Genomic DNA, 14,491 nt, shown 5'->3' with positions numbered 1-14,491 from the left:
TGTCTCCCTCACCTGTCGTCTCACCTGTCACCTCCCTCACCTGTTGTCTCTCACACCTGTTGTCTTCTCACCTGTTGTCTCTCACACCTGTTGTCTTCTCACCTGTTGTCTCTCACACCTGTCGTCTCTCTCACTTGTCGTCTCCCTCACCTGTCGTCTCCATCACCTGTCGTCTCCCTCACCTGTCGTCTCCATCACCTGTGGTCTCTCTCACCTGTCGTCTCTCACCTGTCGTCTCCATCACCTGTCATCTCACCTGTCGTCTCCATCACCTGTCATCTCACCTGTCGTCTCTCACCTGTCGTCTCCATCACCTGTCGTCTCCCTCACCTGTCGTCTCTCTCACCTGTCGTCTCTCTCACCTGTCGTCTCATCACCTGTCGTCTCTCACCTGTCGTCTCTCACCTGTCGAATCCATCACCTGTCGTCTCATCACCTGTCGTCTCTCACCTGTCGTCTCTCTCACCTGTAGTCTCCATCACCTGTCGTCTCTCTCACCTGTCGTCTCTCACCTGTCGTCTCCATCACCTGTCGTCTGTCACCTGTCGTCTCTCACTTGTTGTCTCATCACCTGTCATCTCACTTGTCGACTCTCTCACCTGTTGACTCTCTCACCTGTCGACTCTCTCACCTGTCGTCTCTCACCTGTCGTCTCTCACCTGTCGTCTCTCACCTGTCGTCTCTCTCGTCAACTCTCTCAGCTGTCGACTCTCTCACCTGTCGTCTCTCACCCGTCGTCTCCATCACCTGTCATCTCACTTGTCGTCTCTCACCTGTCGTCTCCATCACCTGTCGTTTCCCTCACCTGTCGTCTCTCTCACCTGTCGTCTCCATCACCTGTCGTCTCTCTCACCTGTCGTCTCATCACCTGTCGTCTCTCACCTGTCGTCTCCATCACCTGTCGTCTCTCACCTGTCGTCTCCATCACCTGACGTCTCTCACACCTGTCGTCTCTCTCACCTGTCGTCTCTCACCTGTCGTCTCTCACCTGTCGAATCCATCACCTGTCGTCTCATCACCTGTCGTCTCTCTCACCTGTAGTCTCCATCACCTGTCGTCTCTCTCACCTGTCGTCTCTCACCTGTCGTCTCCATCACCTGTCGTCTGTCACCTGTCGTCTCTCACTTGTTGTCTCATCACCTGTCATCTCACTTGTCGACTCTCTCACCTGTTGACTCTCTCACCTGTCGACTCTCTCACCTGTCGTCTCTCACCTGTCGTCTCTCACCTGTCGTCTCTCACCTGTCGTCTCTCTCGTCAACTCTCTCAGCTGTCGTCTCTCACCCGTCGTCTCCATCACCTGTCATCTCACTTGTCGTCTCTCACCTGTCGTCTCCATCACCTGTCGTTTCCCTCACCTGTCGTCTCTCTCACCTGTCGTCTCCATCACCTGTCGTCTCTCTCACCTGTCGTCTCATCACCTGTCGTCTCTCACCTGTCGTCTCCATCACCTGTCGTCTCTCACCTGTCGTCTCCATCACCTGACGTCTCTCACACCTGTCGTCTCTCTCACCTGTCGTCTCTCTCACCTGTCGTCTCTCACCTGTCGTCTCTCTCACCTGTCGTCTCTCTCACCTGTCGTCTCTCACCTGTCGTCTCTCACCTGTCGTCTCTCACCTGTCGTCTCTCTCACCTGTCGTCTCATCACCTGTCGTCTCATCACCTGTCGTCTCTCACCTGTCGTCTCTCTCACCTGTCTTTCTCACCTGTCGTCTCCATCACCTGACGTCTCTCACCTGTCGTCTCTCTCACCTGTCGTCTGTCACCTGTCGTCTCCATCACCTGTCGTCTCTCACCTGTCATGTCTCTCACACCTGTTGTCTTCTCACCTGTTGTCTCTCACACCTGTCGTCTCTCTCACTTGTCGTCTCCCTCACCTGTCGTCTCCATCACCTGTCGTCTCCCTCACCTGTCGTCTCCATCACCTGTGGTCTCTCTCACCTGTCGTCTCTCACCTGTCGTCTCCATCACCTGTCATCTCACCTGTCGTCTCCATCACCTGTCATCTCACCTGTCGTCTCTCACCTGTCGTCTCCATCACCTGTCGTCTCCCTCACCTGTCGTCTCTCTCACCTGTCGTCTCTCTCACCTGTCGTCTCATCACCTGTCGTCTCTCACCTGTCGTCTCTCACCTGTCGAATCCATCACCTGTCGTCTCATCACCTGTCGTCTCTCACCTGTCGTCTCTCTCACCTGTAGTCTCCATCACCTGTCGTCTCTCTCACCTGTCGTCTCTCACCTGTCGTCTCCATCACCTGTCGTCTGTCACCTGTCGTCTCTCACTTGTTGTCTCATCACCTGTCATCTCACTTGTCGACTCTCTCACCTGTTGACTCTCTCACCTGTCGACTCTCTCACCTGTCGTCTCTCACCTGTCGTCTCTCACCTGTCGTCTCTCACCTGTCGTCTCTCTCGTCAACTCTCTCAGCTGTCGACTCTCTCACCTGTCGTCTCTCACCCGTCGTCTCCATCACCTGTCATCTCACTTGTCGTCTCTCACCTGTCGTCTCCATCACCTGTCGTTTCCCTCACCTGTCGTCTCTCTCACCTGTCGTCTCCATCACCTGTCGTCTCTCTCACCTGTCGTCTCATCACCTGTCGTCTCTCACCTGTCGTCTCCATCACCTGTCGTCTCTCACCTGTCGTCTCCATCACCTGACGTCTCTCACACCTGTCGTCTCTCTCACCTGTCGTCTCTCTCACCTGTCGTCTCTCACCTGTCGTCTCTCACCTGTCGAATCCATCACCTGTCGTCTCATCACCTGTCGTCTCTCACCTGTCGTCTCTCTCACCTGTAGTCTCCATCACCTGTCGTCTCTCTCACCTGTCGTCTCTCACCTGTCGTCTCCATCACCTGTCGTCTGTCACCTGTCGTCTCTCACTTGTTGTCTCATCACCTGTCATCTCACTTGTCGACTCTCTCACCTGTTGACTCTCTCACCTGTCGACTCTCTCACCTGTCGTCTCTCACCTGTCGTCTCTCACCTGTCGTCTCTCACCTGTCGTCTCTCTCGTCAACTCTCTCAGCTGTCGACTCTCTCACCTGTCGTCTCTCACCCGTCGTCTCCATCACCTGTCATCTCACTTGTCGTCTCTCACCTGTCGTCTCCATCACCTGTCGTTTCCCTCACCTGTCGTCTCTCTCACCTGTCGTCTCCATCACCTGTCGTCTCTCTCACCTGTCGTCTCATCACCTGTCGTCTCTCACCTGTCGTCTCCATCACCTGTCGTCTCTCACCTGTCGTCTCCATCACCTGACGTCTCTCACACCTGTCGTCTCTCTCACCTGTCGTCTCTCTCACCTGTCGTCTCTCACCTGTCGTCTCTCTCACCTGTCGTCTCTCTCACCTGTCGTCTCTCACCTGTCGTCTCTCACCTGTCGTCTCTCACCTGTCGTCTCTCTCACCTGTCGTCTCATCACCTGTCGTCTCATCACCTGTCGTCTCTCACCTGTCGTCTCTCTCACCTGTCTTTCTCACCTGTCGTCTCCATCACCTGACGTCTCTCACCTGTCGTCTCTCTCACCTGTCGTCTGTCACCTGTCGTCTCCATCACCTGTCGTCTCTCACCTGTCATCTCTCACTTGTTGTCTCATCACCTGTCATCTCACTTGTCGACTCTCTCACCTGTCGACTCTCTCACCTGTCATCTCTCCCGTCGACAATCTCACCTGTCGACTCTCTCACCTGTCGTCTCTCTCACCCGTCGTCTCCATCACCTGTCATCTCACTTGTTGTCTCATCACCTGTCATCTCACTTGTCGACTCTCTCACCTGTCGACTCTCTCACCTGTCGTCTCTCCCGTCGACAATCTCACCTGTCGTCTCTCTCACCCGTCGTCTCCATCACCTGTCATCTCACTTGTCGTCTCCATCACCTGTCATCTCACTTGTCGTCTCCATCACCTGTCGTCCACCTGTCTCTAGATAAACCTGACAGACCTAAATAAAGAAGTCTTCCTACCCAGAGCAGGATATCCCAGGTAGAAGCGATCGGCTCCCAGCCAGCCCAGGAACAGAGACAACGCCACGGCAACCTTATAGGAGAAACCGCTCCTGGAGGAAACACACAATTACTGCTGTAGTCTACACAACACAACAACACAACACAACACACTGAACACACAGCTACAGTGTGATTACAGAGAGGATTTGCTCTCTATTACGTCTGACAACATCCAGCTGAAGACTAAATTATTCACCTCCTAGAACATGTTAGGCTTTTTGACTCATTTTACAGTTTCTAAAACATTTTGAACCAGTTTTCCACATTTTGGACAATTTGTGAGTCAATGGTGACGTCTTCTTTGGCATGTTGGACAAGTTTCAAGTCCTTTTGGACCATTTTATGTCATTTATTTGTAATGTCTAGTCATTTTTGAGACAATTTGAGACAAGTTTCTGTCAATTTAGTCATTTTGGACCAGTTTTTCATCAACTTTTTGTTACTTTGAACAAGCTTTGTTCCATTTTGGATGTTTCTGGACAATTTCTAGTATTTTTTTACCATATTTTCAGTCAGTTTGGACACGTTTCTGTTATTTCAGACAATTACTATGTTATTTTTTTACGATTCTTTGCTCATTCTACAAAGTTTTTAAATCATTTTGAACCAGTTTTTGGTATCTTGGACAATTTCTGAGTAATTTTTTACGGCTTTTTTGGTTTGTTGGACAAGTTTCAAGTCATTTTGGACCATTTTATGTCATTTATTTGTAATTTCTAGTCATTTTAAAGACAATTTGAGACGAGTTTCTGTCATTTTAGTGATTTTGGACCAGCTTTCATTGTTTTGGACAACTTTTTGTTACTTTGAACTAGTTTCGGGCCTTTTCAGACCATTTATGAGTCATTTTGCACGACACTGACTTATTATTAAAAAAAAAGGTAGTTTTTCGCTTTTGTCAAATAATTTAGTTTCCGTGTGCAAAGTAAAATAATGTCAGCATCCAAAATAAACTAGGATGTTTGGAAAAGCTGTGATAAAAATTCCTTCATTTGTTTAACAGCACCGGGGAATTAAAAGAAAAACAAATTTAATAGAAGGGGCTCATAATTTAGTCTTCAGCTGTAAAACACTAAAAAAAACTAAAGAACAGAGACCTGCAGCCGACAGAGAGAGAGAGAGAGTGTGTGTGTGTGTGTGTGTGTGTGTGTGTGTGTGTGTGTGTGTCTGTGTGTGTCTGTGTGTGTGTGTTGTACTCACACGTTCCTGCAGGGGATGGTTTTGTTGAATCCGACCTCGTCCCCGCTGAACCTGAACTCCGTCCCGTTGGAGAGTCGACAGCTGATGTTCGGAGCTGGGAGGCACTCCACTGAAAACACACAACCACAGACACACACAGACACACACAGACACACACACACACACACACACACACACACACACACACACACACACACACACACACACACACACACACACACACACACACACACACACACACACACACACACACACACACACACACTTCTATATGGGATAAAACACTGCCGCTGGTTTGCAAACACCAACATTTTACCGTCTCTTCATGCCGTTCTATGTTTCTAAACTAAATCTGATCAATTAGTTGTTGATCAATAAATTATTGTCTCACTTTTCTGATAATCGATCAATATGTTTGAGTCATTTTAAAAGAAAATAACATCTGAATTATTTGATTTCAGCTTTCTGGTTTATTTCCTCCTCCGTTACAGTAAACTTGGGCAAGTGCAAAATGATTAACAAATGATGTAAAACGACAAAAATGTGTCCAAAACAACTAAAAATTGTCCATTGTGACTCAAAATGTAATGGAAATGACTCAATAATTGCCTAAAAGAGCAGAAAAAAAGGTTGAAAAATCCTACAATTTTTTCAAAATGGCTAAAAAATGTCCCAGAATGACGTACAAATGGCTTAAAATGAAAAAAATGTGTCCTAATTGACTTACAATTTGTCCATTGTGACTCAAAATTTAGTGAAAATGACTCAATAATTTTCTAAAAGGACAGAAAAGATGGTTTTAAAAATGCTCAAATGGTTCAAAATGATTAAAAAATGACTCAGAATCATGCAAAATAAAGTTCAAAGTGACTTAAGAGCTGTTCAAAATGATTCAAAAAAATGCTCAAAATGACAAAAAAATAAAAAAGTCTAAAAATTATCTTTGAATAATAGTAAAAATGGCACAAATTTGTCCAAAAACAACTAAATATTTGTCCATTGTGACTCCAAATGTATTGAAAATGACTCAATAATTGTCTAAAAGACAAAAAACTAAAGTTTTAAAAATGCTCAAATGGTTGAAAATGGTTGAAAATGGGCTCAAAATGATGCAAAATAAAGTTCAAATCATCTTCAGGATGATTCAAAAAATGCTCAAAATGACAAAAACTCAAAAAAGTCTCAAAAATATCTGTCAATAATAGTAAAAATGGCTCAGAATGATGTACAAATGACTTAAAAAGACAAAAATTGACTCACAATTTGTCCAAAACAACCATAAATTGTCCATTGAGACTCAAAATGAATTGTTGAGTACTTTGGTTTGAGTTTAGTAGTATTTTTTCTTGTACTGCAGTATTTCCAGGTGTAGTAGTTGTACTGCAGTATCTGAGTACTTCGTCCAGACTCACCCCAGGCCGTGGTGTCCCTGCAGTTCTCTGGTTCCTGAGTGGCTTCATCGATCTTTGGATCTTTACAGAAATACGTGAAGCAAGTGAAGGAGCGAAACTGAAGAGTCGGTTTGACCAGAAATACTGTAGAGACGCTAAAATAAGTTTAACAGAGCTGCAGGATGACGTCATGTATGTTCAGTAACCGCCACATATTCCTGGACACCTGCTAGTACTTTAATAACTCCTCCTAGCATTCAGATTTGTTCATCATATTTTTGTATTTTATCTTTTATTGCTCTTATAGAGGGTTTTATTTTGAAAATTTTTGTACTTCCTGTTGTGATTGGGCGCTGGACAGTGGATCAGTGGTTAGTACCGTCGCCTCACAGCTAGACCACAGTAGTCAAACTCATCTTAGTCCCACATTCAGTCCAGTCTGATCTCCAGTAAAACCAGTAAAATCACAGCATAAAAACCTCTAAATAACCACAACTCCTCACGGTTTCTTTAAGTGTAGAAATGTTCACATTTCAGGAATTACCTTTTTACTAAACATCATGAACAACCTGAAATTTATGAAGAAAAATTTATTCAGTTTCATCAACATTCAGCCTCAGTTTATCATTTCCACATTACAACTTCCAGATTACAGAGTGTCGACAAAGGAACACAACATTTAGTCACGTGGAACTGAACCATATAGTGGATCTCAAAATTATTTTAAATTTACAGTTTTACAAACTTACAACTTGCACTTAATACTATAATACTTAGCACTATATTATTTACATGTTGTGAAGTCGCCCCACAGGCCGGATTGGACCTTTTAGAGGGCCGCTTTTGGCCCATGGGCCATATGTTTGACACCCCTGCTATAGACTGTCTGTTTGAGCACAAATGGCAAATAAACAATCTTAAATCTTGAATCTAAAGAGAGGAACAACTTGGTGTTTCTACGTGTTTAATAATTAAAAAGACTATTTTCATTAGACTCTGAGACCCGGTCGTCTCTCATCCACACTATAGAGGTATGACTCAGACTTTTTTTGGTTTTAAATGTCTCTTCAAAGACGTTTTTATCGTTCTGTACATCCTGTTTGTAGCTGGACTTCATTCATCATTGCTACATGCTTTGATTATATATAATTAGTAGTTTTACTTTCAGAGAAATTTAATTGTTAAAGCATTTTCTTTCTGTGTCCTGGAGATCAATATGTTGCAAATGTTTCTTTTCCAGACAGTTTTTAATTAGTGCCTAAAATTGGAGTACCTTCATGGATAAATAAAGTTGTATTAAACTACTACTAAAGTTTATAATTAATTCATCTAAAGTAGAACTGCCAACAGCTTCCAGCCTCTCGCATGTAAATGACAGAAAACTGATTTTAAACCGCTGCTGTTTATTATTGTCTGATGTTTATGGACTAATAACTGATTAATTATGAACATAACCAGTATGGTTTTAACAGACGACATCACATCTCCCCTATTCTGGTTTCTCTTCTTTGGCTCGCTGTCCGTTAGAATAGAATAGAAGCAAAACAGTCACACAGACAGGCAAAATTACCAAAAAGAGACAAAAAAAAATGGTCAGAAAGTCACAAAACAAACACAAAAGGATAAAACAGACGCAAAACAATCACAAAAAAGACACAAAATGACTGCAAAGAGACACAAATGGGCCAAAAACAGACTCAAAACAAGCAAAAATAGATGCAAAACAGTCAGACACGCAAAACAACCCCAAAGAGCTGCAAAATGACCAAAAACAGACAAAATGGTCAGAAAGGCACAAAACGAACACAAAAGGACAAAACAGATGCAAAACGACCACAAAAAGACACAAAATGACCAAAAAGAGACACAAATGGGCCAAAAAGAGACTCAAAACGACCAAAAGTAGACTTAAAATGACCAAAAATAGACACAAAATAGTTACAGACATGAAAAATGACCAAAAAGAGACAAAACAATGGTCTGAAAGTCACAAAACAAACACAAAACGACAAAATAGACACAAAATGACAACAAATAGTCGCAAAACGACAAAAAATAGACTCAAAACGACAAAAAATAGACTCAAAACGACAAAAAATAGACTCAAAACGACAAAAAATAGACTCAAAACGACAAAAAATAGACTCAAAACGAAAACGACCAAATATTGACTCCAAATGACAAAAACCAGAATTGACTCAAAACGACTAAAAATAGACTCAAAACAGTCACACAGACACGCAAAATGACCAAAAAAAGTGCAGCCCAGGTCGTATTAACACAGCTATGACTGAAAATTATTTCTCTTTATTAAAATAGATCAGTTTTATGTTGAAAATGTTCAGATTAATTTAAAGTGTTTAGCATCAAATCAAAACATCCCAGAACCCTCATTTAAACACTGATTTATATCCTAACAACAGCCAGTCGGTTTATTCAGCCTCCAGCACTAACAGCAGCTCCTGATATCACATTTAAACCCAGCAGATTATAAATTATCTGGAATATTTAACACTAGTTAAACTGAGTTTAACGCTCCGCTAAGCTAACGTTAGCATCCGTTAGCCGCCTCCTTCGTGTCTCTAAATTCCTCTAAATCTGACTTCCGGCGATTGAGACTCAATCAAAGGATATTGTCCGAGTCTCAGGTTTTCGCACCTGTCCACGTCATCAGCCAGAACCAGCTGCAGGTGAGAATAAACGCAGTAAAGCAGTAGAAAAGTGAACAATCCGGAGCGTAAACAGAGCAGCCGTCTCCGGGAGGCCGCCATGTCTGGGCTGTCATGTGACGCGGCGACGCCTTCAGGGCCGCTCTGGACGATGGGAAATCAGAGAACTACAGAGAACAATCAACAAAAAAGGACATCTGTTCTCTATATTTATATGTATGTTATCTCATTTTATCTGCTTGTGTTACTGACTTTAATGTATTCCACTACATTTATTTAAAAGCATTAGTTAGTTTGCAAAATCAGATCATTAATATTTCATAATTATTTAATGATTTTGATCACTAAAAAATGTAAAACTTGAACAATTTCAGGGTAATTTTGAACATTTTCTTACAGATTTTGATCAGTTTTTGATTCATTCTTGACATGTTTATATAAGTTTGATGCATTTTTTGCGTTGTTCTGGACAAATCTGGATTTTTTGGGATTTATTATAATGTAATTCATTATATTTATTTAAGACTTTAATATATTCCACTACATTTATTTCAACGCATTCCTTATTTTGCAAAATCAGATCACTAATATTTCTTAGTTTTTGATTGATTTTGAAATTTGATTTAAAAAATTGAAGAATTGAACAATTTCAGGGTAATTTTAGAAAGTTTTTACTTATTTTTGATAAGTTTTGATTCATTCTGGGACTGTTTATGTCATTTTGATACATTTTTTGAGTTATTCTGAAAAAATTTTGATTTTGTTTTGATTTATTATAATGCAATTCATGATATTTATTGAAGTTTTAGTTATTCTGTACAATCAAATTATTAATACAAAAAAGTTTTTACATATGCTAGAGTAAAATTTGAACCATTTAAGAGCTGCTTTGGACAACTTCTGTCATTTTGAGCATTTTTTTGTTATTTTGGACCATTTGTGATTAATTCTGATTAATATTTGAGTCATTTTGGACAATTTTCTGTCTTTCTGAGCAAATCTAAGCAGCTTTAAGTTTCTGAATGTGAAGTTTATTTCCACTGATGTTCTGTTAAAACTTTAAGATCATCAAACTGACTGAATGTGAAAAAGTTTTATTTCAGTTGGAGTTCGAATTCCAGAAAACTTCTGGAGCTTTTACAGAAGAATTCAGTGTTTAAAGAATTTTATTTAAAAGCAAGAAGATGTTTGACAACTATAATAGTTATTCAGTATTTAACCGTCATCATGAAGGATGGAAGACGCTTAAAACATCTGAGAATGTTCTCTTTTTTAATAATAATAATAATAATAATAATAATAATATTAACAGAAATATGTAAATACTTGTTTCATCGCTGTTTCTGTCGTTTTCTGTTTTGTTTCTGTCATTTTGTGTCTTGTTTTTGTTGTTTTTTGTCATTCTCTGTCTTGTTTTGTCCGTTTGAGTCTTTTTTGTCATTTTCTGTCTCATTTTGGTCGTTTTTTGGTTTTTTGGTCATTTTGTGTCTCATTTTGGTCATTTTTTGTTTTTTTGGTCATTTTGTGTCTCATTTTTGTCATTTTGTGTCTTCTTTTTGCCATTTTGTGTCTTGTTTTTGTCATTTTGTGTTTCGTTTTGTCCTTTTCTGTCTTGTTTTTGTCATTTTGTGTCTCCTTTTTGTGATTTTGTGTCTTGTTTTTGTCCTTTTCTGTCTCATTTTTGTCATTTTGTTTTTGGGGTTTTTTTTGTCATTTTGTGTCCCCCTTTTAAACATTTTGAGTTCATGGATGCACCAAACAGACACTATAGAATATGATCTTTAGTAGTTGTGTAGATTGAACATTGACATCATAAAACACCAGAAGTGATTTCTTCATTAAAATTGTGTCATGTTTTTGCCAGTTTGTGTCTTGTTTTTGTCGTTTTGTGTCTCATTTTTGTCTCTTTTTGTCATTTTGTGTCTTGTTTTTGTTTTTGTTTTTTTGTCATTTTGTGTCTTGTTTTTGTTTGCTTGTTTTTTGTCATTTTGTGTCCCCCTTTTTAAACATTTTGAGTCCATGGATGCACCAAACAGATATAATAGAATATGATCTTTAGTTGTGTAGATTGAATACTGACATCACAAAACACCAGAAGTGATTTCTTCATTGATGATAATAAACTTCGATGTCAGATCGCGCAGCGGCAGACGTCCAGGATTTCCGACAGCCCCTGAATGCAGCATTAAAGCGACACTGGAGCCAAACTGGTTCCAGTTTCTGAGAGTTTGTGTCCAGTTTAAAGCCTCTAAATGAGTCTGTCTCCAGCGGGCTGCTGTCGGAGCCTTCCTCAGGCTGTTTTTCCGTCTCTTTTCTAACCAGGTGAGTTTTTATTCTCCTCTCTGAGCCGCTCGGCTAGCATGCTAACGGCTAGCCGGGCTAGCGGCGGTTCGTGGATGTAAAGTTGCGAATCTGCTGCAGGAGAAGTTTGATCCTGAGATTCTGTGAAGCTGAAGCTGTTAAAGGCTCAGAGGAGAGAATGTGCTGCTTTCGGGAGTTCGTCCAGGTGTGGCGGTGACAGTTTCACCTGTTGGGACCGTGTTTAGCTGAGTCTGATGCACCTGCTGCTGGAAACTCCCTCAACTCTCATTTGAACCCAAATCAGCTCAACACACAGCTCAAAGGAGGATTTATTCATTTCATTATTTATTCCATTTCCATCCCTCCCCTCCGAGCCGCACACTTTCACTTCCTGGTTGCTCAGGTGAGCGTACAGGTGAGCTGATTTCAGGTGAACGAGGCCTGCAGGCTGCCGGAGGTTCCACTGAGGGTGTGGCGGAGGTTTGTTCTGCTGGGTTCTGACTCAATAAACAGCTGCTGGTACCTGTTGACACCTGTTTGAATCACTCAGATGGTTAAAAACGACTTAAAACTGTTCAGAATGTCTCCAAATTTGATAAAAGTGACTGAAAAACTGCTCAAAGTCACTCAGAAACTGATCAGTATGAATCAGAAATTGTTTAAAATCACTCAAGCTGTTAAAATGTGTTTGTTTTTGTCTTTTGATGTCTCGTTTTTGTCATTTTGTGTCTTGTTTTTGTAGTTTTTTTGTCATTTTGTGTCTTGTGTTTGTTGTTTTCTGTTTCGTTTCTGTGATTCTGTGTCTCATTTTTTGTCGTTTTGTGTCTTGTTTTTGTCATTTTCTGTCTACCAGAGCTGCTGGTATTTAGTTTGTAGATGTTTCTCTCAGAGAAAGTGGAGAGTTTGACCAGAGTTTGACTGTTTCCGTTGTTTTGTGTCTCGCTTTTGTCATTTTCTGACTCATTTTTGTCATTTTCTGTTTCATTTTTGTCATTTTGTGTCTCGTTTTTGTCATTTTGTGTCTCGTTTTTGTCCTTTTGTGTCTTGTTTTGTTGTTTTGCGTCTTTTGTGTAGTTTTATGTCTTGTTTTTGTCATTTTGTGTCTTGTTTTTGTCGTTTTGTGTCTCGTTTTTGTTGTTTTGTGTGTCGTCTGTCATTTTGTGTCCTGTTTTTGTCATTTTGTGTCTTTTTTGTCATTTTGTGTCTTATTTTTGTCCTTTTGTGTCTTTTTTGTTGTTTTGTCTCGTTCTTGTCATTTTCTGTTTCATTTTTGTCATTTTGTGTCTTGTTTTTGTAGTTTTGTGTCTTGTTTATGTCATTTTGTGTCTCCTTTTGTGTTCATCCTTTATTTATTTAGGATCGATTTCTAGTTGTTTCCACTGACCGGCATCTGAAATAAATCTTTGTTTTCTCTTCTTCTTGGTCCAGATTGATCCAGAACATCGAACAGAGAAAACAGGACAGAGATGTTTGAAAATGTCCCGACAGGTAAATCAGCTGATACAGTTTAAAGGTGTTTGTTGGAAATGAACTTTTTATTTCCTCTGTCTACAGCTGCGACTCTCAAACCTGCAGGAATGTGGAAGGTTGAGCTGATAATTAACTCAAGCTCAACTACCAAACCAGGAAATGTGGATAAATTTAAAGTAATTTCCACAAATATGTGTTACCGAGGGGAAAAAAGCCAAATGACAATTACATTTTGGTGTAAATTTACAATAACAGCTGCTTGAGTTACTTTAAACATGTTAACATTGTGTGTTGTAACTGAAGAAACATTAAAAACTAGCTGGCTGAAGGTAGCTTTGATGGATAAACAGGTAAAATAGCATTGCTAGCTAAAATCATGGTTATCTAGTTGAAATAGTTAGCTTAAAGTAATGAATAATTGATTAAAATTGTTTGCAAACAGCCAGAAATGCTCCAATAATTAGCTAAATCAAGAATGTACTGTTAGTTAGCCAAAGTAATGGTTAAACAGTAGCATTAGCTAGCAAAACGCATTGGTAGCTAGTTTAGAAGCTAGCATTAATTGATAGAACATAACTGATAACTTGTTGTTTGCTAAAGGTAATACTTAAATAACTAGCTATGATTTGTTAGCTAAAAAAACTGTCAGTTGGCTAACAATAATACATTGGTAGCAGCATTAGCTTGCTAAAAGCACTGCTGGAGTTGTTGGCTAAAGGTGATGCACACATAAATAGGTAAAAGCCAGTAGCTATATTATAAATAAACCGTTGAAACAGGTTAAATAAAGTAGAATTATTTAGCTAAATACAAAGATAACTAGACGAAGTAGTTGCCTTTAAAGGAATCTACATGAAAAGTAGTAAACACTTGAATAGTTAGCTAAAAGTTGTTAGTAAATTAAATAATCAGACTTTTATTAGAAGTTATCATTGAGAATATGACGAGCTAGTAGTGAAGATAAATGGTTTGAACTCCAAGTGAAGTGGTGCAAACATGAACTCTGACAGTTCAACTGGATAAAAATGGAACAGTAATCAGTTTGTATTATCATCAGATCTGTTTGTTAGAATATTTTGGGAGCGTTAGATGTTGTCATGGAGGAGCTGCTGAACCACAGGAGGTTTATACCTTCAGAATAATGTAATAAATTCTATTTATTTGACACAACTCATGTACAAAATGCAACACAACGAGCTTAAAATCAGATGATGAGAGCATTAAACGCATAGAGTGGTCTGACCCACTTTCTGTAGTTTTGGAGAAAAATGGGTTCAGAGTTTAGTGTTTCCCAGAATGGTCTAACATCCACTGTAACGTTGTGTCTGGGTTGAGGGTTCGACCACTCTGACACTAAAATCTAGACCAGAAAATATTACAGAAGCTATATAAAACTCAGATTTGTATGAGAACTCATTTTCAGTTCATTCTGAACCGATTTAAGTAATTTTGGAC

At 40.4% G+C, this 14,491-nt stretch overlaps 2 protein-coding genes across 5 annotated transcripts in view; one reads left to right on the top strand and one right to left on the bottom strand.

Moving 5' to 3' along the window:
• The window catches only part of tm2d1 (TM2 domain containing 1), a 20,740-nt gene extending 11,347 nt beyond the window's left edge, over window positions 1-9,393 (bottom strand). The window contains exons 1-4 of the mRNA XM_023271295.2: window positions 9,231-9,393; window positions 6,618-6,691; window positions 5,206-5,314; window positions 3,964-4,055 (exon numbers count right to left, since the gene is read on the bottom strand). Of these exons, the coding sequence (XP_023127063.1) occupies window positions 3,964-4,055; window positions 5,206-5,314; window positions 6,618-6,691; window positions 9,231-9,367 (412 nt within the window). The 5' untranslated portion in view covers window positions 9,368-9,393. The remainder of the gene's footprint in view (window positions 1-3,963; window positions 4,056-5,205; window positions 5,315-6,617; window positions 6,692-9,230) is intronic.
• Window positions 9,394-11,419: 2,026 nt separating this feature from the next.
• patj (PATJ crumbs cell polarity complex component) overlaps window positions 11,420-14,491 on the top strand; it is a 157,946-nt gene continuing 154,874 nt past the window's right edge. For 2 of the 4 annotated variants that reach the window (XM_055004234.1, XM_055004224.1), the window contains exons 1-2: window positions 11,420-11,587; window positions 12,995-13,054. In XM_055004234.1, coding sequence (XP_054860209.1) covers window positions 13,033-13,054 — 22 coding nt within the window. In that variant the 5' untranslated portion in view covers window positions 11,420-11,587; window positions 12,995-13,032. Of the gene's footprint in view, window positions 11,588-11,782; window positions 12,047-12,994; window positions 13,055-14,491 lie in introns of those variants that run through there. The other 2 variants (XM_055004233.1, XM_055004229.1) reach the window with 2 other exon arrangements.

Source organism: Amphiprion ocellaris, chromosome 2 (assembly GCF_022539595.1).
Source record: "Amphiprion ocellaris isolate individual 3 ecotype Okinawa chromosome 2, ASM2253959v1, whole genome shotgun sequence".
Classification (NCBI taxonomy): domain Eukaryota; kingdom Metazoa; phylum Chordata; class Actinopteri; family Pomacentridae; genus Amphiprion; species Amphiprion ocellaris.
Note: the sequence above shows the minus strand (reverse complement) of the source record. Positions and strands in the feature narration are given on the sequence as shown.